General features: G+C 43.2%; 1 protein-coding gene across 1 annotated transcript in view; it reads right to left on the reverse strand.

Annotated features, from left to right (window-relative positions):
* Positions 1-26,204, reverse strand: part of DSCAM (DS cell adhesion molecule) — a 337,767-nt gene that overhangs the window by 110,653 nt on the left and 200,910 nt on the right. The window contains exons 8-11 of the mRNA XM_082221311.1: positions 25,923-26,198; positions 24,838-25,116; positions 20,954-21,073; positions 18,465-18,638 (exon numbers count right to left, since the gene is read on the reverse strand). Coding sequence (XP_082077437.1) covers positions 18,465-18,638; positions 20,954-21,073; positions 24,838-25,116; positions 25,923-26,198 — 849 coding nt within the window. The remainder of the gene's footprint in view (positions 1-18,464; positions 18,639-20,953; positions 21,074-24,837; positions 25,117-25,922; positions 26,199-26,204) is intronic.

Raw genomic sequence — 26,204 nt, forward strand, 5'->3', positions numbered from 1 at the left:
AGTTTCAACTTACACTCACCCCCCCTTCTCTTATCATCCATCCAGGAAACAAAGAAGCATTAGCAGAGTTCAAGGACACACTTCAGCTAGGCAAAAACACTCAAGGAGAACGCAGAGAAGGCCAGTGTTTGTGTGGCCTGGGTTATTCCCAGTAGAGGTTTGCAGTCTTGGACCTAATACGTCAGCTTGACCCCTGCCTAGTAAGTCCCTGGGAAGACTATCTGATCTAAATGCTGTATAAATAAAGGGATGAGTGGAGAGCAGCTATCCCAAGTCTGCTTCCAACATGAAATCTGACTGCGTACTCTTGTTGGTGGGTGCTCTAAAATGTCAACCCAGAGCAGTATTGATATATGTGGCTCTCCCACAGCAGTTGCAGGCAATGTATGTAAAAGTACCTTGCTTTTTTCAACTGATCCTGACCTGACGACAGACATCATTGTGGCAAAACTTTAAGACTTGGCACTGTGGGTTAAACCACAGAGCCTAGGGCTTGCCGATCAGAAGGTCGGCGGTTTGAATCCCCACGACGGAGTGAGCTCCTGTTGCTCGGTCCCTGCTCCTGCCAACCTAGCAGTTTGAAAGCACATCAAAGTGCAAGTAGATAAATAGGTACCACTCTGGTGGGAAGGTAAACGGCATTTCCGTGCGCTGCTCTGGTTCACCAGAAGCAGCTTAGTCATGCTGGCCACATGACCCGGAAGCTGTACGCCAGCTCCCTCGGACAATAAAGTGAGATGAACGCAGCAACCCCGGAGTCATCTGCGACTGGACCTAATGGTTAGGGGTCCCTTTACCTTTACATATCTATTATGGGGTGTATTTTGTTTTTTCAGCCATTTCAAAAAGATATCTGAATACATTTATACCCCATAAATTTCCTCCAAGGTACTCAAGACAGCACACATGGTCATCGTTCCCTAGCCCTGTGAGGCAGGTTGGACAGAGGCTTTGTGACTGACTCAATATCAGCTTTGTGGCCTGAATGGGGGATTTGGATGCAGGTTCCCCCAGCCGTAGAGCTTTAACTGATTCACACACATTGGCTCTCCATATAGTCTGTGTTCTGCTGTGGTATTATTTGCTTTCTGTTGCAAGGGTAGAAGGCAACAGAACTTTACTGATGCTTGCCAATGATGCTCTTCTTCTGATAGCTTCAACATGAGATGGGGAGGGGAGCAGGTCGAGAGAAATGAAAGGGAAGAAGGGCTCTAATTATTCACCAAGTACAAGTTGTTCAACTAACAGATGGGATGGGATGGCTTCTTCCCACTCAATCCATATGTGGCAACAGCTTTTAAGTAGATAATTATGTTCAATAACATTGCAGATACATCTCTAATGTGTGTGGGCAAATGTTTGCTCAAAGATTTCAACTCCAATGCGGCAGGGGGTGGGGGGTGGGGACACTTCTTGTATGGCCATGAAAGTCTTTTCACATGTTTAGTTGGGGAGAAGCACCAGCAACTACATCAAAATAGCTGAAATCAAACTACAGACTTGAGTTTCAGACCTGTGCTCGATATCTGCTCTGTGTCTGTACACTGAAAACATAATGACTCATTCAGTTGTTCCCATTCTTAATACAGGTGACCCATTAAGGTTTCCAATTCTGCCAGAATGACTTCTGGAAATAGCTCGTGTAGACAGCTAGACTTGATGAAGGATGACACACCTTGGAAGTAATCTGTAATTTTGTACTGTCTTTAGACATTCACTGTGCTAGGCTACGGTCACTCAAGAGAGCAAAGAGAATGTAACACCACACTCGGGCTGCAATCCCATATAAGCCCCACTGAAGTCGATGAGCCTTACAGTACTTCTATGTTGACATGTAAGACGGCAACAATTGGCAAGGCAGAGCAAGGTGGTGTTGCAAACCTGGCTTCCCAACATGCAGGTCACTGTCTATAACTGAGAAGTAGAAGCAGTGCGGTGATCAGCACTGCTCTCCCCACCACCTCCCCTCCTCATCTCATGCTGAAGCTATCAGAAGAAGAGCACCACCTCACCCCTCCCTCTTACTGGCAGAGACCTCCATGTTGGAAAGTCAGGTGCACATTGCTGCTCCGCCCCACCAGTCGCAACTGATGTATAGGATGGTTGTGTTGTATACATGCACACAAAATCGGGGAATGTGGGGCCATTCTGATAGGGCCCTGCCACAAACGGTTTTGGGAAATATGAAAGGATGCTGAGCTGTAGCTGTTTGCTGTATGCTGTTGGCTCACTTGACCGTAGAATAAAGGCATTTATTAATACAGAGCTCACAGTTCCAGCCTTACATTTCTCCAGAACAAATAGCTTTCTAGAAATATCCTGCTTTGTTTTTTGGATTTTTTAAATGGAGATGACTTTTGTGTTGCTTTGTTTCTTCTTAGAAACAAGGAAAGGTAGAAGGCCATTGCCTTCATTGCTTGGTAATACCTGCAAGCGTAAGGTAAAATGCAGCTAATCATTTATAACTAAAAAAGCCCAAATAATAATTCTTTGGTCAATAGCATATTTGGAGCCACAGTTCAAGTGAAGTAACCAAAAGGCTGGATCATTAGCTGAATCTGATTACACCACAGTACTTGAGCCCCAAAATTTCTAACCTTCAGTTGCTGCTGGGATAGTGTTGAAAAATGCTGCAGTAATAATAAATGGCTTAGTTTACTTATCTACTATGTCCAACCATAACAGCTTAGTAAAGCCCTCTGGGTAGCTTGTCAACACACTGCTATGACAATTTCTTTCCTGGCCGTTCGTGAATGAACACAGGCGCTTTCCCCCCTATTTAACTTCTATTTTCAACAAAATTTGCTCCTGTGTCAGTACTAGACACAGAACTGGATTCAACTAAGTAAGTATGCTAGTGGAAGCCAGCACAATGAGTCCTGCTAGTGCAACTGGACTTTCCCCCTTCACCTCCCCCCCAATCAACTCAGGGGTGGGGGGTGGGCAGGCAAAACCTCAGAACAGTGTAAACGGGAGAAAAGAGGAGATATCGTTGCACAGGACAAACTGAAATGCTTGCACCGACAAAATAATTGGAAGAGTGCAACATTGAATTCCTACCAAAATGTCAAAGGTATTTCTGTTTAATTCACTTTAGAATCAATTGAGGAAGCAAAATCCACACTATTTTCATGCTGTTTCTGGGCTTGGGTTTGTACACCTGCTTTTGTTTGTTTTTGAGCCAATCAAAGCAAATTTTGACTGGAGATTCCAAACTTCAGATTCCTTCAGAATCGTCAGTCTTGAGCGCCCAATCTGGCATCAGATGAGAAGTGATAGCAACTGCAATAAATAAATGTCTCGCTGCCATCACCGACAGTAGGGGAAAATAGAATGTTAAAGCAGTGCTAACCTACAGCATGCAATTGAAAAATCAATTCATATCGGCTGAACATGTTATCATTACCTCTGCATGTCGTTGGCTTTAGAATAAGTTATTGGGCATTGTCTATGACTACGCACATCTTTGACTCACTGTAAATTCCCCTTCAACCACAGTGATTGTCTTAAAGGCACCTTGTGGTTTCTTTTGACATTTTAAGACAAGCTGCTTTATCACATACAATTGTTTTCGCAGGAAACAACTTCAGTGCGTGGCTCTGGGGAGACTGTTATCTCCTGGTAATGGCACCATTAACATGAGCATACTGTAATTAAAGACTGCAAGAGCAATTCATCTGGATACAGCATATGGATCTGTTTTTATCTTAAACTGACTGGGCAGCCTAATATAAATACAGGCTCAAATTCTAAAGGGAAGATTGGAATAATCTGTCTCAGCTCAGGTGCACGACCCATTGTTTTGAGACCCATTAGCTGAGAAATGTTGTTTCCCCTAGTTATACTGCAAGATCTTGGGATAGGTTAATTAATTATTATTCTCACAGAGATCGGCAAGAGAAATGAATGCCAACTTTCTCTTACCAACAGTTGCACAGAAATGTAGACTTTAGCAGTGTGCTTGATTAAGGCTTTGCACACTTTTTTGGCAGTAATCCCAACCAAACTTAAGGGTTGTTACTGCTGAATATACATATATGATGGAGCCACACCAAACAATACAATGACACTGGGGTCATTGTTTTTGCTGGAGTCTACTTCTCACTTCACAAAAAAAAGATAAAACAAGTATCTTCTTCAATGGGCATACACATTCCCACTGGATGTGCAGAGTTGTGTCCATGGGTGGTATTCAGCTAAGTCATGGGTAGGCAAACTAAAGCTCGGGGGCCAGATCCGGCCCAATCGCCTTCTAAATCCAGTCCGTGGGCAGTCCAGGAATCAGCATGTTTTTACATGAGTAGAATGTGTCCTTTTATTTAAAATGCATCTCTGGGTTATTTGTGGTGCCTGCCTGGTGTTTTTACATGAGTAGAATGTGTCCTTTTATTTAAACCGCATCTCTGGGTTATTTGTGGGGCATAGGAAATCATTCACCCCCCCAAAAAAAAAATAGTCCGCACCCCCCAAGGTCTGAGGGACAGTGGACTGGCCCCCTGCTGAAAAAGTTTGCTGACCCCTGAGCTAAGTTCTACTCAGGGTATACACTCACTGATATTAATGAACTTAACTTATTCATGTTCATCCATTTCAGTGGATCTACTTTGAGTAACACCTAGTTGAGTACCTCCCCTAGTACTTAAAAAAATAAAATAAAGTGACTGCCTTTTCCACATAGGTGCCCCAAAGCAGCTAATAATAATAAAAAAATCAAATACTATGTGAACACCATTAAGAAGAGATACATAATAATAATAAATTCAATACAAAAATGCTAAACACGGAGATCCCACCCAAAGTGCCACTGTCAATCATGCAAAGGTCTGTTTGAATCAAACATCTTGTTTCATCCTCTTGTAGCCTGAAGGCTAGGTCACTTGATGGCCCTTCCTGGGGAGCAAATTCCAGGTGTTTATGGCACTGTAAACAGGTGACTTCATCTGGTAAGTGTTTGTGAATAAAGGGTGTCTGGTTTTATCATAATTCTGTGTGTCTGTCTTTTTTTTTAACTTTTTTTTTGCAATACTATTAAATCCTGAGAAACGGAATTTTATAAGAAAGGAAGCAATTCTGCCCCCGGCACCAGGACCAATTTGCAATTAGATTTTCAAAGCATGCAGCTGCTGGGTTGCTGAACACAACAAGGAAGGAAGGACAGGCCACACCTGGCCAGAGTCCCAAAGAACCACAGCAACCCTCCTTTCCAAGCACTGGACCGAGGCGGAAGCATGAAAGACTGTGCATTCACCACTCCTGCTTCTAATCACACCAAAACCAACATTCTGTTACCAAAACTGAGTCCGATAGGCTAGGTCAGGTCAATGAGGCTTGTATATAGTTGGCAATATGACTTGCTTTACTGAACTTTGCAGGGAAGAGTAGCATTCAAAACTAAATTATTGGAGATAAACAACAGGCCTGAGTGGAAAGCAAACTGCATCAGCCTGTCGTTTAGAAAATCAGGAATGGAGAGGTGGATTTGTGAGTCATCGGTATCTACATATGGCAGTTTAATCACTGAGGTCATTCAAGTTTGAAGTTTAGCTGAGGAAAGGGAGGCGAGGATCAAATCAATGAAAGGCCATTTAAGGACAACAATAGTAAGGAAAAATGAGAGTAGTGAGAGTAGATTTTGGCCCAGTTCCCACGTCTCATTAAACCTTAGTTTAATGTAAACTATCAGCATGCTGATGTATGATGTACAAAAGGATTCCATGACGCCTACTCCTTCTCTTCTGCTGCTTCTGTCTCATGTAGATGGGGAAAGCTAGAGTCTGGCTTGCGTTGTCTGAACCCTGGTTTGGGGTTTGTTTCCCCCAGCCAACTGTAAATTTTATTTTATTTCTTCAATTTATATACTGCCCTTTATCCAAATATCCCAGGGTGGTGTACCACATTAAAACATAATTTATATATAATATAATTTTATAATAATAAAAAGCAGTAACAAAAACCACAGAAAATATCATAGTAACTGTCCCCCCACATTTCAAAGGCCATAGATAGTTTAATGAATGAAGGCCTGGGTAAAGTATTTTTGCCTGATGCCTAAAGACACATAATGATGGCACAAGGTGAGTCTCTCTGAGGAGAGCATTCCACAAACAAGGAGCCATCACATAAAAGGCTTGTTCTCTTGTTGTCGCCCTCTGAGCCTACCGGGGAGCAGATGGGGAGAGGCAGTCTTTAAAGTATTGAGGTCCTGAGCCTTTATAGGTCAGCACCAGCACTTGAATTGGGACTGTTAACCAACTGGCAACCTGTGCAGTCAGGCCAGGATAAATGTCATATGCCCAACTCCTCATGCTCTGGTGAGCAACCTGGCCGTCAAATTTTGCACCAGCTGACGTTTCTGAACTGTCTTCAGAGGCAGCCCTACATATAACATCTTGTAGTAATCTAACCCAGAGGTTACCACAGCATAGGCCAAAGAAGTTAGGCTATCCCTGTCCAGGTAGGGACAGAGCTGGGCCACCAAGTGAAGCTGACAGAAGGCACCCCATGCCACTGAGACCACCTGGGCCTCAAGCAACAGCAATGGATCCAGGAGCATCCCCAGGCTATGTACCTGTTCCTTTAGAGGGAGTATAACCCTTTCAAGAGCAGGCAGTCTCCCATCCACCTGGTCTAGGGAACCACCCACTAACAGTGCTTCAGTCTTATCAGGATTGAGCTTCAGTTTATTGGCTCTCATCTAGACCATTACCAATGTCAGACACTGGTAAGCCAAGAACAAACCTTGGTTACTCGTGGTTTCTTTGGAGTAAAGTAAACAAGCCACAAGCCCAGGAGGACATGAGAAGCCAGACTCATGTTTGTTTTATCCACAGTACAGAAGAAACAGAGGAGGAGCACTACCGCAGCAATTGACTAGCGTGAACTAGCATGGTGCCCATTTGTTTTAAACTATGGTTTAATGTGGCCTGCAAACCAGGACTTTGAAAAAAGAAGAACAAGCAGGCATATGGAGAAAAAAATGGAGAAAATACATCTTGCATAGAAAAGAAACTACTTATTTAAGAGATCAAAATTCAGTTTCTCCTTCTCTCCCTCTCACACACAATCACACAAGTGAAACAATATGAAGTCTGCATAATATTGAATATTCCTCTCCCCCTACTTTTGCTTTCTCATTTCTTCCATCTGTTTCATCTTTTATTCTGCCATTTCTCCTGGCTGTGCCTCCTGTTTTCAAGCATCTATGCTGTCTCTCTCTTTCTCCTCACCTTTTAAAACGCTAAAACACTTTTGTCCCAGACATTGCATGGCATCCGTCTGTTTATTAATCCAGATTTATTCATGAATTTATGCTTCATCATGCCACTGAAGCAAGGAACAATTTGTAGCCCCCCCTTCAAAATGGTGCAAAGTTAAATGGTGTCAGCATTAGCACATAACCCCACCCACCCAAATCTCCCACCAACCATCTCTGAGGTTGCAACTCTATACACCTTTACGTGGGAGTAGAGATGGGGCAGAAATTCAATTCAGTTGTCATTTATAGGCAAACCTGCCTAATCACCCTTTCTGAAAAAACATACAAAGTGAAAAAGAAGCATTCTTTTAAATTTGTACTTCTTTGAATTCTGCATTGCAATTCTCCATACAAGCAATGTGTACATAAATGCACATGGGAGGGTAAAGTGTGCAAAAAAAAATATGCAGGTATTTGCAAAGATAGCATACAATATGCATTATATAAGGGAAAAATGATTTGCAAAAATGTGCCTCTTGGGCAAAACAGCATACCAAGTTGCATATTTCAAGATAAATTTGTAGTGAAATGCTGAATTTTCACAAGGATGTGGTATTTTAAAAAAAATCAGAAACCAATGTGAAAATTTGGAGAACTGAACTTAAGAATGTAAAAATTAGAAACCAAGAGAAACCGAAATGTACAGATTCATCTATCTCTACTTGAGTCTGAATAAACATGCATACATCTGCAATACACACAGAGGCAAGAAAATCTACTTTGGTGCATCCCAGGAAGCATGAGGTAAACAGGGTTAGCTTTGACCTTTACTGCCAAGAGGGACGTGGGTGGCGCTGTGGGTTAAACCACAGAGCCTAGGACTTGCAGATCAGAAGGTCAGTGGTTCGAATCCCTTTTTTGAGGTTTTTGAAGACTTTGGTGATTTTTGAAGCTTTTCCAAAACTTCTTTTGCAGCCATTTGGTAAGTTAAACTTTTAAAACTTTTTTGGGGGGTTTTGGATTTTGGGTTGGGGTGTTTGGAATTCAAGGACTTGGTGTTGGGGAGGGGTTTGCAAGAATCTGGAAGCTTGTGTGTTTTTTTCTGAGGTCACAGAGGAGGACGTCAGCGAGCTGGTGGAGGAGCACGACCACGAGCTGACCACCCAGGAGCTGGTCGAACTGCAGGCAGAGGCTGCACAGGAGCAGGCCTCGCTGGAAGAGGAGGAAGCAACTGAGGAACGGCTGTCCTCCAAAGAACTGAGGGACATTTGCCAGAAGTGGAAAGATGTTCATGTTGAATGGTTTCTTTAAATGTAAAGGTTCATTATTGTTCCACTCGATGTGTATGTCTTTAAGGGGCCAGAGCAAGGGCCAGAGCTCTCCCATTACCCTGGGGGATGGGTTGGTGGTTGGGTCATGTTTGTTTGTTAATATATTTAGTGTAAAAGGAGTTTTTGTTTTTGTAATTAAAACCTTGTTTAAGTTATTTTTGAGTCCCTTTTTAATGCATGGTCTCCCCAGCAAGCTCTCTGCAGCGCTACCATACTGCAAATAGCCAACAGTGCAGGCTTTTGCACAGTGGCACCACCCTGACAAGGACCTGACACGTGACCTTGCAAACACTTTTGATACGAGGGTCATGTCGTCTTTCAGGGAGGTGCTGAAAAGGCGGATGAAGCAGCAGACCATGGACAGGCTCTTCAGCAAGAAGCAAAGAGTGGAAGAGGAACCTTCTTCGAGTTGTCCCCCAGAGTCTTAGAAAATGTATGTACAGTACACTTTGGTGATTTTTAAATGCTTTTCTGTCATGTTTAGAAACTTAAATTATCGTTCCTTCAATTTTTGAAATGCTCTTTACAGTATGTGTGACTTTAAAGAGCACTTAATAAACTCTTTTTGTACCAAATTTGGCTTTGTTTGGACCTTTTTTTGACCATAGGAACGCATTAATTGATTTTCAATGCATTCCTATGGGAAACCGTGCTTCGCAAGACGAAAAATTCGCAAGACGAAAAAACTCACAGAACGAATTAATTTCGTCTTGCGAGGCACCACTGTACAATAATAAAATTCAAAAGGTGGAAAGAATCAACGGAAACAGAAATCAACAGAAAAATATTGTTTCTAAAGGTAAAACCCAAACTGATATTGCTGATGATTTTCACATACCGATATATTTCAGTCTGGTATAATGTACAGAAAATGAGATCTGGGTCATTGGAGAAGTTCAAGACAGGCGAAAAATTAGAGCTCTTTTCGGCTAGCTTTCCAAATAATGCCATAAGCAGAATGAAATGCTGCTGTCAAATACTTGGCATATATTTACTTAAAAGCCTAATATAATGCTCCTAAAATCTGCAGTCAGCCTTCCTATAGGGCTGAACATTTCACGGCTAAACTACTTCTTTAAAAATGCAAGGATGGTTTCAAATACATTTCTTTTAGAACGGAAGGTTTCCAAGATTAAAGAACACGTCTTAACCAGCTTGTTTTACATTCCATTATAGTCCTGTGGATGGTGCAATGGGTGGCAAATGAATCAGAACAAGAGGATGAAAAGACAGAGAGAAAGAGTGAGCGAAAGCTCTGCACGTCAAGACATCACCCATTTTACACTTAAGAAATTTACAAAATCCCCATGGTCACAAAAATTGCTTTACTGCTGTACAGTAGCCTACATATTTAATGTGATTTTGCTCACATTGTTGCAAGAGGCTTATTTGCCTCATGAAGTGCATGAGCTAAGATATAGGGGGAAATAGTCCAAAAGTGTCAGAGAATCAATATCGCTCTTCAAAATGCAGCTTAGAAAGTTAAAAACCTGAGACATCAAATCCAAAAGCCCCTCAGTACAATGATTGTTTCAGAGTAAGTCCTAGAGATTTCAGTGAGGCCCAATTCCCATACTGAGCATCCACCAGCCGATGGGGTGATAGGGTTAAGCAGAAGTCCTGCAATGCTGGGGGGAAGGCTAAATATGCTGATAAATTTCAGCAGGACATCTACACAAGGAGTGGGGAGTCTGTGGCCCTCTAGCTGTTGTTGGATGACAGCGCCCTTCATCCTTGAGCATAGACCGCGCTGGCTAGAGCTGATGAAGTTTGTAGTGCAAGACATCTGGAGGAAGCATCAGGCAATAGGGCTGCCTTCTGAATGCCCAGCATCAGTGCTGTTTCCGAGAGGGAGAGGGGCAAGGAAGAGTGAGGTGTGGGGTGGCAGTGGAGCCCATCCTATGCTCCTGCTACCAAGTGTTGCACCTGCCTTGCTTCCGACCCCCACCCCTCTCCCTCTGAGGAACTGGCACAATATTAAATAAGCATTCCAAACCAGTAACCTCTGATAAATAATTATGGATAAAATCACTTCAGCTTATTTAACTTATTTAAGCAAACATAACCAACAACAGAAGTGTTTCAGGCTCTTCTAAAGGCCTTTAGTTATGGGCCTTGACAGACCCCATTTGGCAAATTTTAAGGATATTGCACCAACATAAATACTGGTGACGCTGAATCTTGCTCCAATACAAACCCCAGCACACACTTCTGATAATTAATGCACTGGTGGAACACAGAAGCAGTTATTGCCATCCATGTTAAACAGGGCGTGGGTGGCGCTGTGGTCTAAACCACAGAGCCTAGGGCTTGCCGATCAGAAGGTTGGTGGTTTGAATCCCCGCGACGGGGTGAGCTCCCATTGTTCAGTTCCTGCTCCTGCCCATCTAGCAATTCGAAAGCACGTCAAAGTGCAAGTAGATAAATAGATACCGCTCCAGCGGGAAGGTAAACGGCATTTCTGTGCGCTGCTCTGGTTCGCCAGAAGCAGCCTAGTCATGCTGGCCACATGACCCGGAAAAACCGTCTGCAGACAAATGCTGGCTCCCTCAGCCTATAGAGCGAGATGAGCGCGCAACCCTAGAGTCGTCCGCCAGGGGTACCTTTACCTTTATTTCACTATATTTGTATAGGACATCTCCTATACATAAAGTTGCTTTCTCAACTAAGTATTTCCTGTGAAGGTGTTTTAAAAATACAATCATCAGACAGTACAGGTATTAGAGAAGTGACTTATTTCAAGGACAAACACTATGGCGATAATTCATAGTGTAATGGAAGGATTAGCAGATATACCTGTCAGGAAGTTAAATGAGAACATTATTGTCTCTTTTAAGGGCCTCAGCTACATTTGTAAAGATAAAGCGCTTTATATGCTCTACAACACTATGATACCATAGTGTGGAGTCCTGTTTGTCGCCAACGGAACTTCCGTAAATGAAGTTTACAACACGTTTAACTGAATTGTTTCTTTGATGTGTCTAGATCCAGCCGAGAACAGTACAGATGTAGGAAACTGCTGATTTCACCATTTAGTTTAGTCACTAGGTGGCACTGGACTTACAATCATGTCCAGTGCCACCTAGTGACTAAACTAAATAATGACATTATCCACACACAGCAATGAAAAAAATATTGTAGCATATTGTGTTTTTATCCATGCATACATTTTCAATAATCTGAAGTGAGTTATATCCCTGCCACAAACATTTCTACTCTAGTCTCTAATATAAGAGTAAAAGGAAGAAGGAAAGATCGGGGGCATGCTGTCACTCTTTGTTAAAAAGTCTCGTTATAAGATGTCCTGTGTGTGTGTGTGTCTGTTTCTTTTAAAGCCAGCATCCTCATTTTGGGGGGGGGCAGCGGCAGGGGGGGGGGATCGGATAGTAAGGTACTCATTTGTATACAAAAGCACTTTTTCATATTTGCATGAGGGCATATGTGGCAATTATCCTACAAAGATACAGTATTCATTTCAGGCAATCGCCACGGGCTCGGCATTACTGAGAGGAGTAAAAAAGCATTAGAATCAACAGGGGGAAAAAGGATATTCCAGTTTTTCTACCCGCTACCTTGAACATACTTCACGTTTAATTTCACCCTATTGCCACGGGCACTGTGTTGTTATGACAGCTGATCTGCCATTGAATAGCTGTAAAAGAAAATCAACAAAGGATCGCTTCAGTGACTTTCGATGCAATTTATTGGAGCTTGTATCTTGCGGCTGCTGCCGCCTGTCGGGGTAATGACACATGATGGGTGATTAAAGTGCAAGTCCTTAAATCAAAGCTGTGCTGATGGTCTGAAGAGGCAGCAAACAGCACTTGGAGCTTGTTCATCTCGCATGGTGGGAGGACCTCATTAGGACCAAAGTAAAAAAAGAAAAAAAGCCTGTTATACTAACAAGAGCAAATTCTTGTGTCTAGGGAAACTTTTTTCATGTTTTCAAGGTTTAGCATAAATTTTCCTGCAGCTCCTCTCTGAGTCTGGCTGTGCGATCAAACATAATAATATAAAATATACTGATTTGTTATCATGCGCCAGCATGCATTTGAGGATAACAACTGCAAATTCAGGTGATTCTAGTGCTTCCATTTATTTTTATACATTCCACAGCTTTTGGCTTCCATCGGGCAGAAACTCAGCTTTTCCATTTGATATTCTTAAATGACAATTACATATAAAACGTATAAAGCAATGAACAATTAGGTATTTGCCAGAATGGTATAGTGGCAATAAATAAAGCGTCGGGAGACTTATATGAGAAAGCTTAAGGGGAAGGGAGGCAGGGAAGAAAGGCATGAAGGCTATAATTCTGCATTCAGTTACTCACAAGGCAGAGAATTGAAAACAAAAGGATCACCTCCTTGCAGTGTAATTTACAATGAGTTGTGAAAAACCAAAATCACTTAGAATCCCTGATTTTACTATATCCCCAGGAGGCTATTCTATTATCTGGGTGCCACAAATAAAAAAAAATACTACTTTGTTTTCTTGTTTTGTTTTAATCTTCCACTCACAATCACTTTTACATTTGGTAATTCCTGGCCATATTTCTTCATCACGAACCACAGATAGTATTTTTTAAAATAAAAATCAGGCAGGTGCACCCTGCCTTTACACAGACTTAAGGGCACATGCTCATTGGGAAGCAGTAGATTGTGGTGTTTATGCCTTTAGGTGCTTCACTTATTTACTTAGGCACTTCTGTGTCATTTTGCAAGGCAAATGAGACATATACATATATATACACACAAAGCCTGGAATCACAAATGGGCCATAATCCCATTCATATATATTTTAAAATATCGTTACACATAAATGTTCCAGTTGTCCATATCTGGCATCACGAATACCTGAGAAACATCAGATATTAATTCTGCATATGGCTAGGGTGCCTCCAAGCTCTCATTATTTTGTGGGAAGAAAGCACAGACCAGAAATTTAGATTTGCACAATTAAAGTGGGCTAAAATGATCAAAATGCATCCTGCCACCCTAGCACAACAAATCCACTATTTAAATACAACAACAGACTATTTGTAGTTAGGAAAGTGATGGGGGGGGAGCACAGAAAAGTGTGTGACGGACGGGTGGATGTGTAATGGGAAGGTTTTTAGCACCTTGCAAGCATATCAGGATGAATGTGCATTGTCCTGAAATCAGCCTGTAAAGAAATCGGAATGAATGCTTGATAAAGACTGGACAGAGTCTGACCAAGACATAAGCTTTGTGCAAGCAAATTGAGAAGAATAATCAATAATCAAGTCATCTGGAGACCCCTAAGTCTCCGGAAAACAATGCCACCTCTGGAAAGTTGATTGAGTCAATAATGCATCTGTTCTTGAGAAGAACAGCAGGTGCTTTGTTGTATTGCTTGGCTTGCTACAGCAGTTGTTGCAACACAGACTCAAGTAGGCAGACTAGATCATTTTTATATAAAAAGGTAAATTTTACCATCATGAAGTCTCAGTATGGAAATAAGGAACGGTTTTACTGCCCCTTTTCACAGCCTTTCAAGTATGAGAGAAAGGGAAAGATTTAAGTTTTCCCAAACAATAATGAGCAGGCATCCCAACATTTCCATTTGCCCAAGTCGAAAAACCAAGAAAAACATATTGGAAAGTTGCAAAGGCTAGATTTTTATGATTGAGATTCACTGGGGTCATGGTGTGTGTGTGGAAATCCTATTTATAAAGTGGGTGAGGGCCCCCTCCCCCACCCTAGATGAGCCATTCAATCAAATACTGAAAAATGTCATTTGTGTATAATTATCTCATTTTAAAATATTGGAGTTATTCAACTGCTAGGAAGTTGTGAACACATATTACTGGTGGTTTGTGAGATGAGAGGTGTTGATCTTTACATACATCTTTCTCAGAGCAGCAAATTACTTCCTGGACTCTCGTGACCTAAATGATGCTTCTTAATCGGCATTAGTTTCTCAGTAGCTCTATCATAGTAAAGTTTGCCCAAAAAGCCTCTAATTACTAAGGAATGCACTGGGAGAGGGTGGGCGAGGAGGGTTAGCCGGGAAAGATCTGTCAGTCATTTTTGCATTTTTGAGAACCACATTTCTTTCTAACCTTGTCACCCAGAAAACGCTGCCTGTAGCACTTTTCCCTCCCTCCTCTCATTCTGAGTACAAGGAGAGGCAGTTAGAGTGTGACCTTGCAGAGCTGGGCAAACACATTATGTGGGATCAATTAATGGCTAGCAGTGAGTCACACTGCGAGGGAGCTTGAGGCTTGCAGTAGTACAGATATCCCTCAGGACTGGAGCAGAAAAGCCAATATTGGAGGCAGCAGGGAGGGGTGCGTGTGCGTGTGTGTAAGAAGCAAGGAAAATGGTGGAGGAAAATACAACAAAGGAACAATAAAGCATGAACGTGAATAAAAGATCTGCAGAACACCACAGAGGTTCTTATTGCTATTGCCTATGAAACACCAATCATATAATTCTGCCTATTGATCTCCCAACTGCCTTTAATGTATGCTTGGCTCAAGGCAGTCTCGCCTAACAAACAGGGCATGTGGTAACTGCTTTTCAAATGCAAGACTGAACGTGTGAGTGTGCAGAGAGAGGAGGGGAGGGGGAGAGGGAGGGGGGAGTGCATGGCACTGCATGTCTATGTTTGTTATCTTAGAGCCAGAGGAGCTTTCATTAGATTCAAACAGTAACTGACTCTCCAGAGAGGTCCCTGCTCTTATTTGATAAGGGATGCTCTTTTATCACACATGAAACTGCATGGCATGATCAGACAAAGACTGTGTATAGCTGTCAAGCAAGGAGAAGCCAGGGTGGGGTTTTTTGTACCTGATGACTAAAAGGCACTGCGTTACTACTAATCTACAACTGGCCTGTTAACAGTTGCCTTGGAAAACTGCTGTTCTGCCTGATTTCTTAAAAACAAACAAAGCCCAACACTGCAAAATGTGAGCAATTCCTCATATCTTGTCTGGTGTGTTATACTGGACCATTCCAGATTAATTAGGACAAAAAGTCCTCTCATCACTGAGACAGTATATCAAGAATTTGGAAGGGTTGGAAGAATCATGGAGTTGGAGGGGACCCTGAGGATCATCTAGTCCAACCCCCAGCAATGAAGGAATATGCAGCTGTTCCATACAGGGATCAAACCTCTGACCTTGGCATTATCAGCACCATGCTCTAACCAACTAAGCTAGAGAAGAAACACACATTTTCAACCAGGGATTAATGCCACTAGTATGCCCTGAAAAGACCTGTGCTAAATCTTTCCAAAGCCTTCAATGTTCAGAAGTACTTAGTATTCAGAATCTTTCATCGAACTTCACGGGGCCCTCAGCATAGTGCTGTCAATTGACCTTCACCTCACTCCAAAACACAACCCCCATATAGACATGCCTTTAAAAAAAACAAAAAAACAAAAAAACTTACCACCATCCTCCTCACCTGCCCCCCCCAGGCAATGTTTTGGTTTCCATCCACAGTGGCCACCTGCCACTTAAATTTGTCCCCAATGTAAAGTGCTGGCCCACAGGTTTCCTAGATCTATGGGCCAGGACATTGCATTCTGGGTAAATGAAATTATATATGATTATGTGAGGTTGCTGCACCACAGGCCTTGAAACCACAACCCTAGCACAGCTATTTATTTAGTGAACACAATCCTATTAAGCAAAGCGAAAGCACCGTCATAGGAATGGTTCATAACCTTCATGTGCTCAGTGAATCAGATAAAAGTGCCACCCTCAGCAAAATCTTCCATAGCCTATATCCCTCTATTCACTAGTCTAGTGGGCCATAAAACTCTCCTTACTTGTGGTAATGTGTTTCAAAGGACTGCAGTAAGACAGTGGTAGGTCATCACCTGACTGACAGACTGAAGTGCTGCGTTACTGATGCTAGACCCAGCTTTCATGACACTAGGAGTCCATGGGAATATTCCTTACGCAGCACTTCCACAAGGTAACATGCAGGAACCCACTATTGACCTGTCCAATAAAAGACAAGAGTGGCGTGCCTGGTTTGAGACCTCCAAGAGTCAATCAGGCATATAAACACTATTTTATTCTCTCGCTCAAGAAAGGAGACCCGTCGTTTATATAACAGCTTCTGCAACCAACTGATGACAAATTTGAAGGACAAAACAAAGAATATTCCTAACTGCCCCCGTATTCTAGAAACTCAGTGTTAATCCAAAAGGCCAGAGTTCAAATTATTATCTAAAAAAAGAGATAGAAATAAAAAAGTAGAATGTAGCTTAAAGGCATGAGCACGACTCTCCACCATTTCAATAGGGTAAAAAAAGCCCACTGCACTATGGCATGGTCCAGTCCTAGATTCTGCAAGACAACAGTGTACATGAAGACACAAAGCTCTTCCCCATATATAAGGGAAACCTCTATGCATGCATATTTGTTGAACTTGTCAAAATGGCTCATAATGTGGGAGCCAGCCATACCGCCACCTCTTTTTTGAGAAATGTGGCTATTTAATATGAATGGCCTAGTGCAGGAGCCCCCAAATGGTGGTCCATGGACTGACTACCAGTGGTCCATGAGTTTCATTTAGGCGCTCCGTGGCAAGTCAGCCAGTGTGGCGTAGTGGTTAAGAAAAGTAGTCTCATAATCTGGTGAACCGGGTTCGCATCTCTGCTCCTCCACATGCCGCTGCTGGGTGACCTTGGGCTAGTCACACTTCTCTGAAGTCTCTCAGCCTCACTCACCTCACAGAGTGTTGTTGTGGGGGAGGCAGGGAATGGAGATTGTTAGCCACTTTGAGACTCCTTAGGGTAGTGATAAAGTGGGATATCAAATCCAAACTCTTCTAAATATGAATACAAATCTTAATTGCATTGCTATTAGGTGTTTCTAACATTAGGTGGTATTCAAAGCTAGTCTGACTCAGAGCAGACCCATTGAAGTTAATGGAAAATAACTAACTGCACATTCCTAACCATGCTACTCAGAAGTAAGTCCTGTTGAGTTCAATGTTAGAAATAAAAGAAGCAATTAAGAATAAAATTAGGAATCAAACAGCATCTAGCACAGCACACTACAATTGCTGCAACAGAAAAATCATTAAGTGGTCCACCAAGAGCATCAGAAATTTTCAAGTGGTCCATGGGGGGGGGGAGTTTGGGAACATCTGGCCCAGTGATTACAGAACAAAGGATGCATGCTATTGTTGAGAAGTCATCAGTTCTCATAGTGACTGAAACAGGGGACCTTGAGCTGAGATGCTGTCATTATGAAAACTAAAAATAATGAATAAGCATCCCCTAGTGAAAGCATTCTCAAGCACTATGCAGTGATTTGAATCAACTCTGTCTTGGTTTAATATATCAATGTAATACAAAAGGTGCCCCATACCCTAATACAACCTTCCCCAACCTTGTGCCCTCCAGATATTATTTGTCTATAACTCCCATCAGCCACAGCTCTGCTGGTTGGAGCTGATGGGAGTTATATCTCCCCCCACGTCAGTGTGGTGTGGTGGTTAGAGTGTCAGACTAGGACCTGGGAGACCAGGGTTCAAATGCCCCAACCCAGCCCTGATGTTTCCCAGGTGGCCTTGGGTCAGTCACTGCCTCTCAGCCTAACCCACCTCACACAGGGTTGTTGTGGGGAGCAAAGGAGGAGGGGGAGAACCTTGTATACCACCTCAAACTCCTTGGAGGAAAAGGTGGGATATAAATGCAATAAATACATTCCAATAAAAGATATGGGAAACACCAGGTAGGAGCCCCAGGTAAGACCACTCCAAGGGGCTCCAAATAGGGTCCCAGAAGTTGACTGAAATGTTTGATATGAAGTCAACTCTTCCCCTCCCTTGTACACTTCATCTTCCTCTAGCTGTACCCAGCATTTTCTGTCTATATATTTAAATACAGGAGATTACAGATATGCCTTTGCAACTTAATAGTTATTACTTGGATCAGGAATAAATTCTTACTTTTAACAGTGAGGTACATGGACTTGCTGACGTCAGCCCCCACATCATTGCTGACCTTGCAGAGGTAGTATCCACTATCTTCTTCCAGCACATGCTTGATCAACAGGGAGCCATTTGTGAGAAGCTGGATGCGCCCATTCAATGCAATTGGCTGGAACTGGGGGACTCCAGCACCTATTGCAAGAATAAAAGGTGAATCGGAAGGTGGAAATAAGACACAAGAGGGGAGAAGAGTGTTACCGTGGGCAGAACCAAACTCAAGTGACCTAGGATTTTCAGAACACACCACTAAATTTTGGGGGGGAGGGGGAGGAAGGAGAGACTGCTTTATGCCAAAATGTTATAAATCAAATCACACAGAAAAAGGCGTTCTTATGATGCTTGTAATAATCACTGTGAGCCAGATTGAAAATAAAGCACTTAGGTTGACAACCATATTTATTGTGGTTTAGTGCAGTGAGCTGCCCAGAGTGGCTGGGGAAACCCAGGCAGATGGGCAGGGTATAAATAATAAAACTTATTTTTATTATGATTATTTAGTTCCCTGATAGCTAAATTATGCTCAATTTATGCTTGAATATCCAGAAATGTATGCAATCCTCATGACACCAAAAAAAAAGAAGAAAAAAAAGAATTAACATTGGGAATAGAACACAGAGCAAACAAGAAACGAACAGTGGAATGCCTCTGTGGAAGGAAACTAGGATATTTATGCTGCCCATGTGGTTCCTTCCATCTTGATATTTCCAAAGTGGTGTGGAAGAAACCATTGGAAGCAGTTCCCCTGCCCTCATGTACCAGTACATGCCAGCAGGCAGATGTTCTTCAGGACTAATCTGCAGGCTAGTCAAGGCCTGCAGATGCTTCCAGAACTGTAACAATGTAAGACCTGGGCACAACTCCTTGGGAATGTCTTGCAAAGTCCCCATGTAAATCTTCCTTGAGATGATGGAAGACGATGGGATGGGGTAGGGCCCACTGCAACTGCATTGGCAGCATCATTTTCAGGGCGCCTGCAGCACACAGCGCTTGGAACAACAATGGCAAGTGTTGGCTACCTGATTGTATTAGAACAGTGATATCCAAGTGACAGTCAAATATGGTTACAACACCAATGATATTGAACAGTAAGCTCTAAAAGGCTAACAAGCTAGCTGACCCATTGAGAAAGATCATTTAACCTACTTCATAGTTCTCATTCTTCTCATGAACAGCTTCCAAAACCATAAGATTTCTGAGTGCCTTTTAAAAAAAGAAATCAAAGGCTAAAAGGCACTGAGGTCTAAATTTTAGTAGTTCAAAAGAACATGTAGGTTCTGAAAGGTTGGAGCTGGTGTTTTTGTTTTAAAATCAGCTTTGATACCCAAATATGTCATAAAGAAAATTAGGTAGGACACCATCCACCATGTAATGCCTTTTAAGTTAGAAAATAAATACAATCTGCCAATTGCATATATTTGGCTAGAGTCAAGTGGGGCCAGAAATAATACTCTTGTTATATGAACAGAAAACATTAATGCATTAGGTAACTCATGAACTAAATTACTAGGTATGCTAATGCTGCCTGACCTTTCAAAGGGCTGAAAGGATATGATTGGTTGTACTACCCATGGATTTCTTCCATTAAAAAATAATAATCAGTTGGTACCAAGGATGGATACTGGAAATCAGAACAACAATACTGGACTTTGGTTTAGTCTTCACATCAAGGATCTAAGAACACCGTATCTGGTCAACCAATAATGGGAAATGGAGAGAGGGAAATCAGAAACAGATAACATAATATACGCATTACTGGGGACTACCAAGTATGGCTAAAATATTTATCAAGGTGAACTCCAAAGTGGTGCCCTATTAAAAAATTAGTAAGGGATAATAATCAGCATGCAAAGAACTATTAAAAAGTGTAATAAGGCCAAGAGGTATTTGGACTTGCAATGTCCCCTCCTTCAAACAGCAACCATACCTGCCCATTACATGATAAATTCTTTCTGAAATGGAGGGTAGTTTCAAAAGCTATTTGTGATACAGTAATGAGGACTGGCTGTTCCTTTTCAGACCGTATGCAAGCAAGGAAATTGCTGACTTTTGGCCACCAGCATCACCAACATCTTTCTGAAGAGATGTATTTGTTTAAATGTGGTAATTATACTGGGCACACAGAGGTATTAATCCCTTCTGTAAACTATACATGTTAACTGAAATAAAGCACTTCAGATTTTTCAATTATTGTACCGTAATTTTCTGTGTATAAAATTGTTTTTTTTTTTAGTATAATACAATATTAAAAATTGGGGGTCGTCTTATACATGGGTATCAGTGAGGGGGACAGGCGATTGGTGGCAGCTGCGAGTAGGAGACTTTCAGAAGCGATTGGGGCAACCCCCCCAATTTCCTTAATTTGGATTCCCACAAAATAGGGGTCGTCTTATACACGAGGGCGTGTTATACACGGGGGAAAATGGCATATTATCAGTGTGGGGAAATACCTTTGGAGTACTTCCAGACAATTGTGGGGACAGGGTAGCCTTCTGCAGAGCAGTTGAGTATCACAGCTTTTCCATAAATCCCATCTTGATCACTTGGCTGAACCACAAATCTGGGAGGAACTGGAGGGGAACAAAAAGAAAAGAAAGAAGTGATTTGCAAAGCCAGAAAGAATGTTCTACTAATGATAAAGTCTTTTTCAAGAACTTAAGGTGCATGCAAGAGATGCAGATGACTTTAAAGCTCACTGAGTAACTTTTGGGAATGGCAAAATGAGTACTTGTTACAGCTTACATAGGCTACCCATCCTAATTCAGATGGAATGGAGCTGGGTAGCACCTGCATATCAGTGACACCACATTCCACTTCCCCAGCAGTTTCGTGTACATATTATACAACATGGAAGCCAAGACAAAACTCTGTGGGACCCCATAGCGCTATTAACATAGGACTGAATGAGAAGCTTCCAATGCTATTTCCTAATAATGCCCCTGATTGCCCACCCACAAACCACAGAATCACTCCAATAGACCAGTGTTTCCCAACCACTGTTCCGCGGCACACTAGTGTGCCGCGAGATGTTGCCTGGTGTGCCGCGGGAAAAATTAAAAAATTCGAAAGATTTATTTTTTAAAAAAGTCAAATTTTCGATTGGGGCGCCGTCACTAGATGACCCCTGGGGTTCCCTCCCTCCCTCCCGCTCTGCGCCTCCCTCCTCCTCCTCCGGGGAGGCCCTTCCTGGCTCTCGGCCAAGGCTTGGCGGTTGCCACTCACTCACTCGCTCGCCCACCCGTCCCTCCATCCCTGCACCCGGCCTCTCCCCCTCCGTCCCCGGTGCGGGGGCTGCCGGGATCCGTAGTCCCCTCGCCCTTGGGCTCCGCGCCCGCGCAGGGTGCGCGAACTACGTTTCCCAGCGTGGCCTGGCGGGCCGGGCGTTTTGTTTGAAGCGCTCTTCTCCCGGCCATGGAATGAGCGCAGCGGCGGCCGGGCGGGCAGGGGCTCTTCCGCGCAGACCCCGCGCAGCCTGCCTGCGCCCCCGCGGAGATCGGGCGGCAGGATGGAGCCCGGGGATCCCCGCGGAGGCGGAGCGGCGGCGGCGGAGGCTGCCCCCAAGGTAGGGCTGCGTCGGGGGGTTTTTATTTTTGCAATGCTGCATCCGTGCCGGAGGGGACACATCGGACCGCGGGGAGACCCCTTGGCGGGCGTGCAAGGCAATGCATGCGTGCAGGCGTTGCATGGAGTGCAGTGCAATGCAATGGCAACGCGGCGCCCTGCATGCATGCATGCAACTTCCACCGGCGCTCCGGACTTGGCAGGTGAGGGGGGTCCCCAGTGGGCGGCAGAGAGAGCCGGGAGGGTGAAGGGGAGCCGGGGGGAGCAGCGCTGCTCCCCGAGCCGAGCCCGGGGGAAAACTTCGGCATCGTTGTGCCGGGTGTTGGAAGCGGAGGCTGGCGGGGGCCCCTCACCTGCAAAACCTGGTCGCCTCTCATATATTTCGTGCATTGCATTCATCGCCTGCTTTCTCCTCCAAGGAGTTCCCGGGGGCGCGCGTGGTTCTCCCCATGTTATCCTCGCAACAACAGCCCTGCGAGGTGGGTCAGGCGAGTGACCCAAGGGAGCACCCAGGGATTGTCCTGGCCAGGTGGGGTGATTTGAACCCTGCTCTCTGCCCGGTCTACGTCCTCATTTAGCCCCCACATGTGCATGACTGTGCATGACTGAGGTTTTTCCCCCTCGTCTTGGCTATGGTGTGAGTCTGTGCTGTTAATTAATGGGGTTCTGCCTTCGGAGAAGATGAGCCAGCCCTCAAGGAGGTGATTATGTAATTTGCTAGCAATTCATGTCCCTCCCGGCGTGACGCTGCGCGCTGACATCACGGGGCTGTAATGGTGGTGTGCCTCGAGATTTTTTTCATGAAACAAGTGTGCCTTTGCCCAAAAAAGGTTGGGAAACACTGCAATAGACAACTGTGGTCAACAATAGCGAAAGCAGCCAGAGAAGGGTTTTACCCTGTCTCTGTTGATGATTTCATATAGATTTACAGAATGGTTTCCTTCAGCATACCCTAGATTATGCAACTTGATCATTCTGAAATTTATTCATTTTTCCTCTCCCCGCACCCTTCCTCATAATGTCTGCTAGGGGCTAAAGTGCAGGCTGATTCATATAAATGTCCATGTCCAGCAATCTGTGGGTCGAGCCAAGCTGACTGCATGGCAAACCAGTTGTTTGAGTCTCCATCACCAGCTCAGCTCGATTGTCAGCATACTAACAGTTTTGCAAATTAAATGCACTTCATCATGTGCTGACAGGTGAGCTGAGCAAGCAATGGAGTGACCACATGACTGCTTAACTCTGTAGCGAGCAGCATAAAGGGTTGATTCAACCCTCTCCTTGCCTATATGAAGAAGGCTATTTGGCCTAGCCTTATATCTGCAGTTCAATGTGTACTTGCTGCAATATTAAAACTAGAATACTCTGCATTCTAGTACAGGTGTTAACCCTGTCAGGGTTAAGATGTTACTTGCAGTCCCTGGGTATGGTGGAAGAGCAAAGCTATCTGGGACTGCAGGTAGTTCAGGGAAGGAGTCGTTTATGTCCAAGGAGGAAAGCAAAGCTATCTCCTCCAGAACTAGAATTAAGGTATCAGTATGTGTTGGGGCTCTTTCACCACAGAAGCTTCTAAGTGGGGCAACCACTATGGAAACTGTTTTCTAGGGAGTTGCTTTCTCTGTCCTTGTAGTCTTTGGCGTTCTCCTTTGACTGAGAGGGATCAAGATCCTGGGCTATGAGACTACCAGAGGCAGTGCTGATCTGTGACCAGCTGGACGGGTGTCACCTAAGTGCCACAGAGAAGAAGCCAACCACAACTTCATCAGGCAAAATGCCCCAATGGCACAGAGAGGAAGTTGACCGGGTGTGGTTGCTAGATTCTCCCGTTTAAGACAGCTGGCACTTTGCACTGTGTTTTAAAGAAAATTAACCTGAGACCTAAGGGGATTTTTTTAAAAATTGTTCTTTTTATTTATTTATATTAAACTTGCATACTGCCCTTCACCCAAAAATCTCAGGGAAGTTCACAACATAAAAATACAAAAGAGAAACACAAAATACATAATAAAAACAAAAACAAAGCAAAGCAATACCCCGCTCCAATAATATTGCCATTAAATAGCTCTACTCAGGAACCAATGGTCTTGGTTAGTGAACTTGTTTTGGCTCATAGGCTGCCAGTTGATGAACACCAAAGAACTAACACATCAAATCATAATCATGCACGCACAAGCTCAGTATTTGAACAATTGTGATGGTATTCTTAAAACACCAAGCAAAATGAAAATATTTCCCCAATAGCAGAACAGATCGTCTTCCAAATTAAAAGTGAATAATTGGCACAGTGGGAAATGATCTAACCACAATAATGTATTGAACCCAAGAAGCAGCACTTCAAAAAAAAAATTCATATATTAAATTATGTGGTTTCCAGCTGTACCTGAAAACATTTCTAGATTGTTGGTTAGGTTCCCATACAACATTTTCACACAAAATAAAAAGCCTTCTGGGGTTTCTTTAAAAAACAAAACAAAAACCTTATTGTGGTGTTTGTACTCTAACAAGAGAGGAGAGAGTCTAATATATTCTAAGTTTCTGGGAGCCACAGGCAGGATGAGTACTACTCCACCAAGTACTACTGCTTGCAGGCTTCCCATTGACATCTGGTTGGCCATTGTGAAAGCAGGATGCTGAACTGAATGAGCCTTTGACCTGACCCAGCAGGCCTCCTCATATCTTTTTAAGCTTGCATGTCCCGTCAGAAAACTGTTATTGGAAAATACTGTTGACTTCTATCTAATTGTCACCACTCAGCTTAATTACATCACCTTACCTCTCACAATTAATTGGCTTTGGTGCTCCACAGCTGCTGCATCATTTCGAGCTATACAGGTATAATTCCCATTGTGCATGAGGGAAAGATTAGAAATCCTTAAGGAGCTGGTGAAGTCAATGTTGTCAATGGTCACCCCAAGACTGGCTGGGATTGGTCTGCCGTCCTTCTGCCAGGTGATTGTGATTGGCAAATCCCCTGAGACCACAACACATGGAATGAAGACTCGCTGTCCAATGGAGAACCTTGGAAACTCAAAGGGCTGGATGAAAGGTGGTACTGAAACAAAAAGAAGAAGAAAATGCTATTCATTAAAGAACTGAGAGTGTGTTGACATTTTTGAAAATGTTGTGAAGTAAAGTGATCATAAACTAGACAGCTGGCATGTAATGTAATACATAACAGTAAGAAGGTTTTAGTATACCATTTTTTTAAATAAAATAATTAATTCCCAAATGCCTAATATTAAGGTGATTAGCCATAAAATGCTGATGTTTTCCAAATCAGTGATTTCATACCTTTTGCTTCTCCCTGAAGTTCTCCAGAAAACGCTCAGTTTTAAATAGATTTGGGTTTAAGGCAATGGTGGAATTGTTAAAACTGCTGCAACCCTACACACACCCATCTGCGAGGAAGTCCTATTGAACTCAATTAGACATGCATAGGAATGCAAGGAATGACTCTTTAAACTGCACTGCTTCTATATTGGAATGTGAAGCTTTCGCAGTCACGACTGAGCTCAGAATCTGAAGGGCTAGCTAACAAAGCCTGAGGAACCTACATGCAACATGGCTTGGCTTATCCTCAGCCATCTACTTCCACGATGTGATATGTAACACAGTGGGTTCCCAGCCACAGCAGCATTTGAGCAAAGCTTCTGTAGCTGGTGCTTTTAAAGGTGGTTATGAATGGAAATGGTTGGTGGGAAACTAGAATAATATCTGAGGAGACACCAACCGATATGAGCTCTTATGCATTGGTGTTTTTGTAGACAAGAGTGGGATGCTTCACACTCACTGAAATGTGCTAAGGCAGACCAAATGCAATTCCTGGCTCCCGATTCTGCAAGTATGACTTTCCTTTACCTTTTACAGTCACATGCACACTCTGGCTGGTGGACAGCTGGGGCTGAACGAGAACATTGCATGTGTATTCGCCCTCATCCACTTCCTTCTGCACATCGGAGAGCTTCAACGTTCCGTTGTTTTCAAACGCTACTTGGCGATGGTTAAAAGGGAGCAGGTTAGAATTCTTATACCATTTGATTGAGTAGTATGGATAACCAATGACACGGCAGTGAATGAAGGTATCCCGCCCGGCTATTGCTGTAATGTTTTTCATTGGTCGGATGCTTGCTGGCCCTGTAA

The sequence above is a fragment of the Podarcis vaucheri genome (assembly GCF_965113315.1).
Source record: "Podarcis vaucheri genome assembly, chromosome: 4".
NCBI lineage: Eukaryota > Metazoa > Chordata > Lepidosauria > Squamata > Lacertidae > Podarcis > Podarcis vaucheri.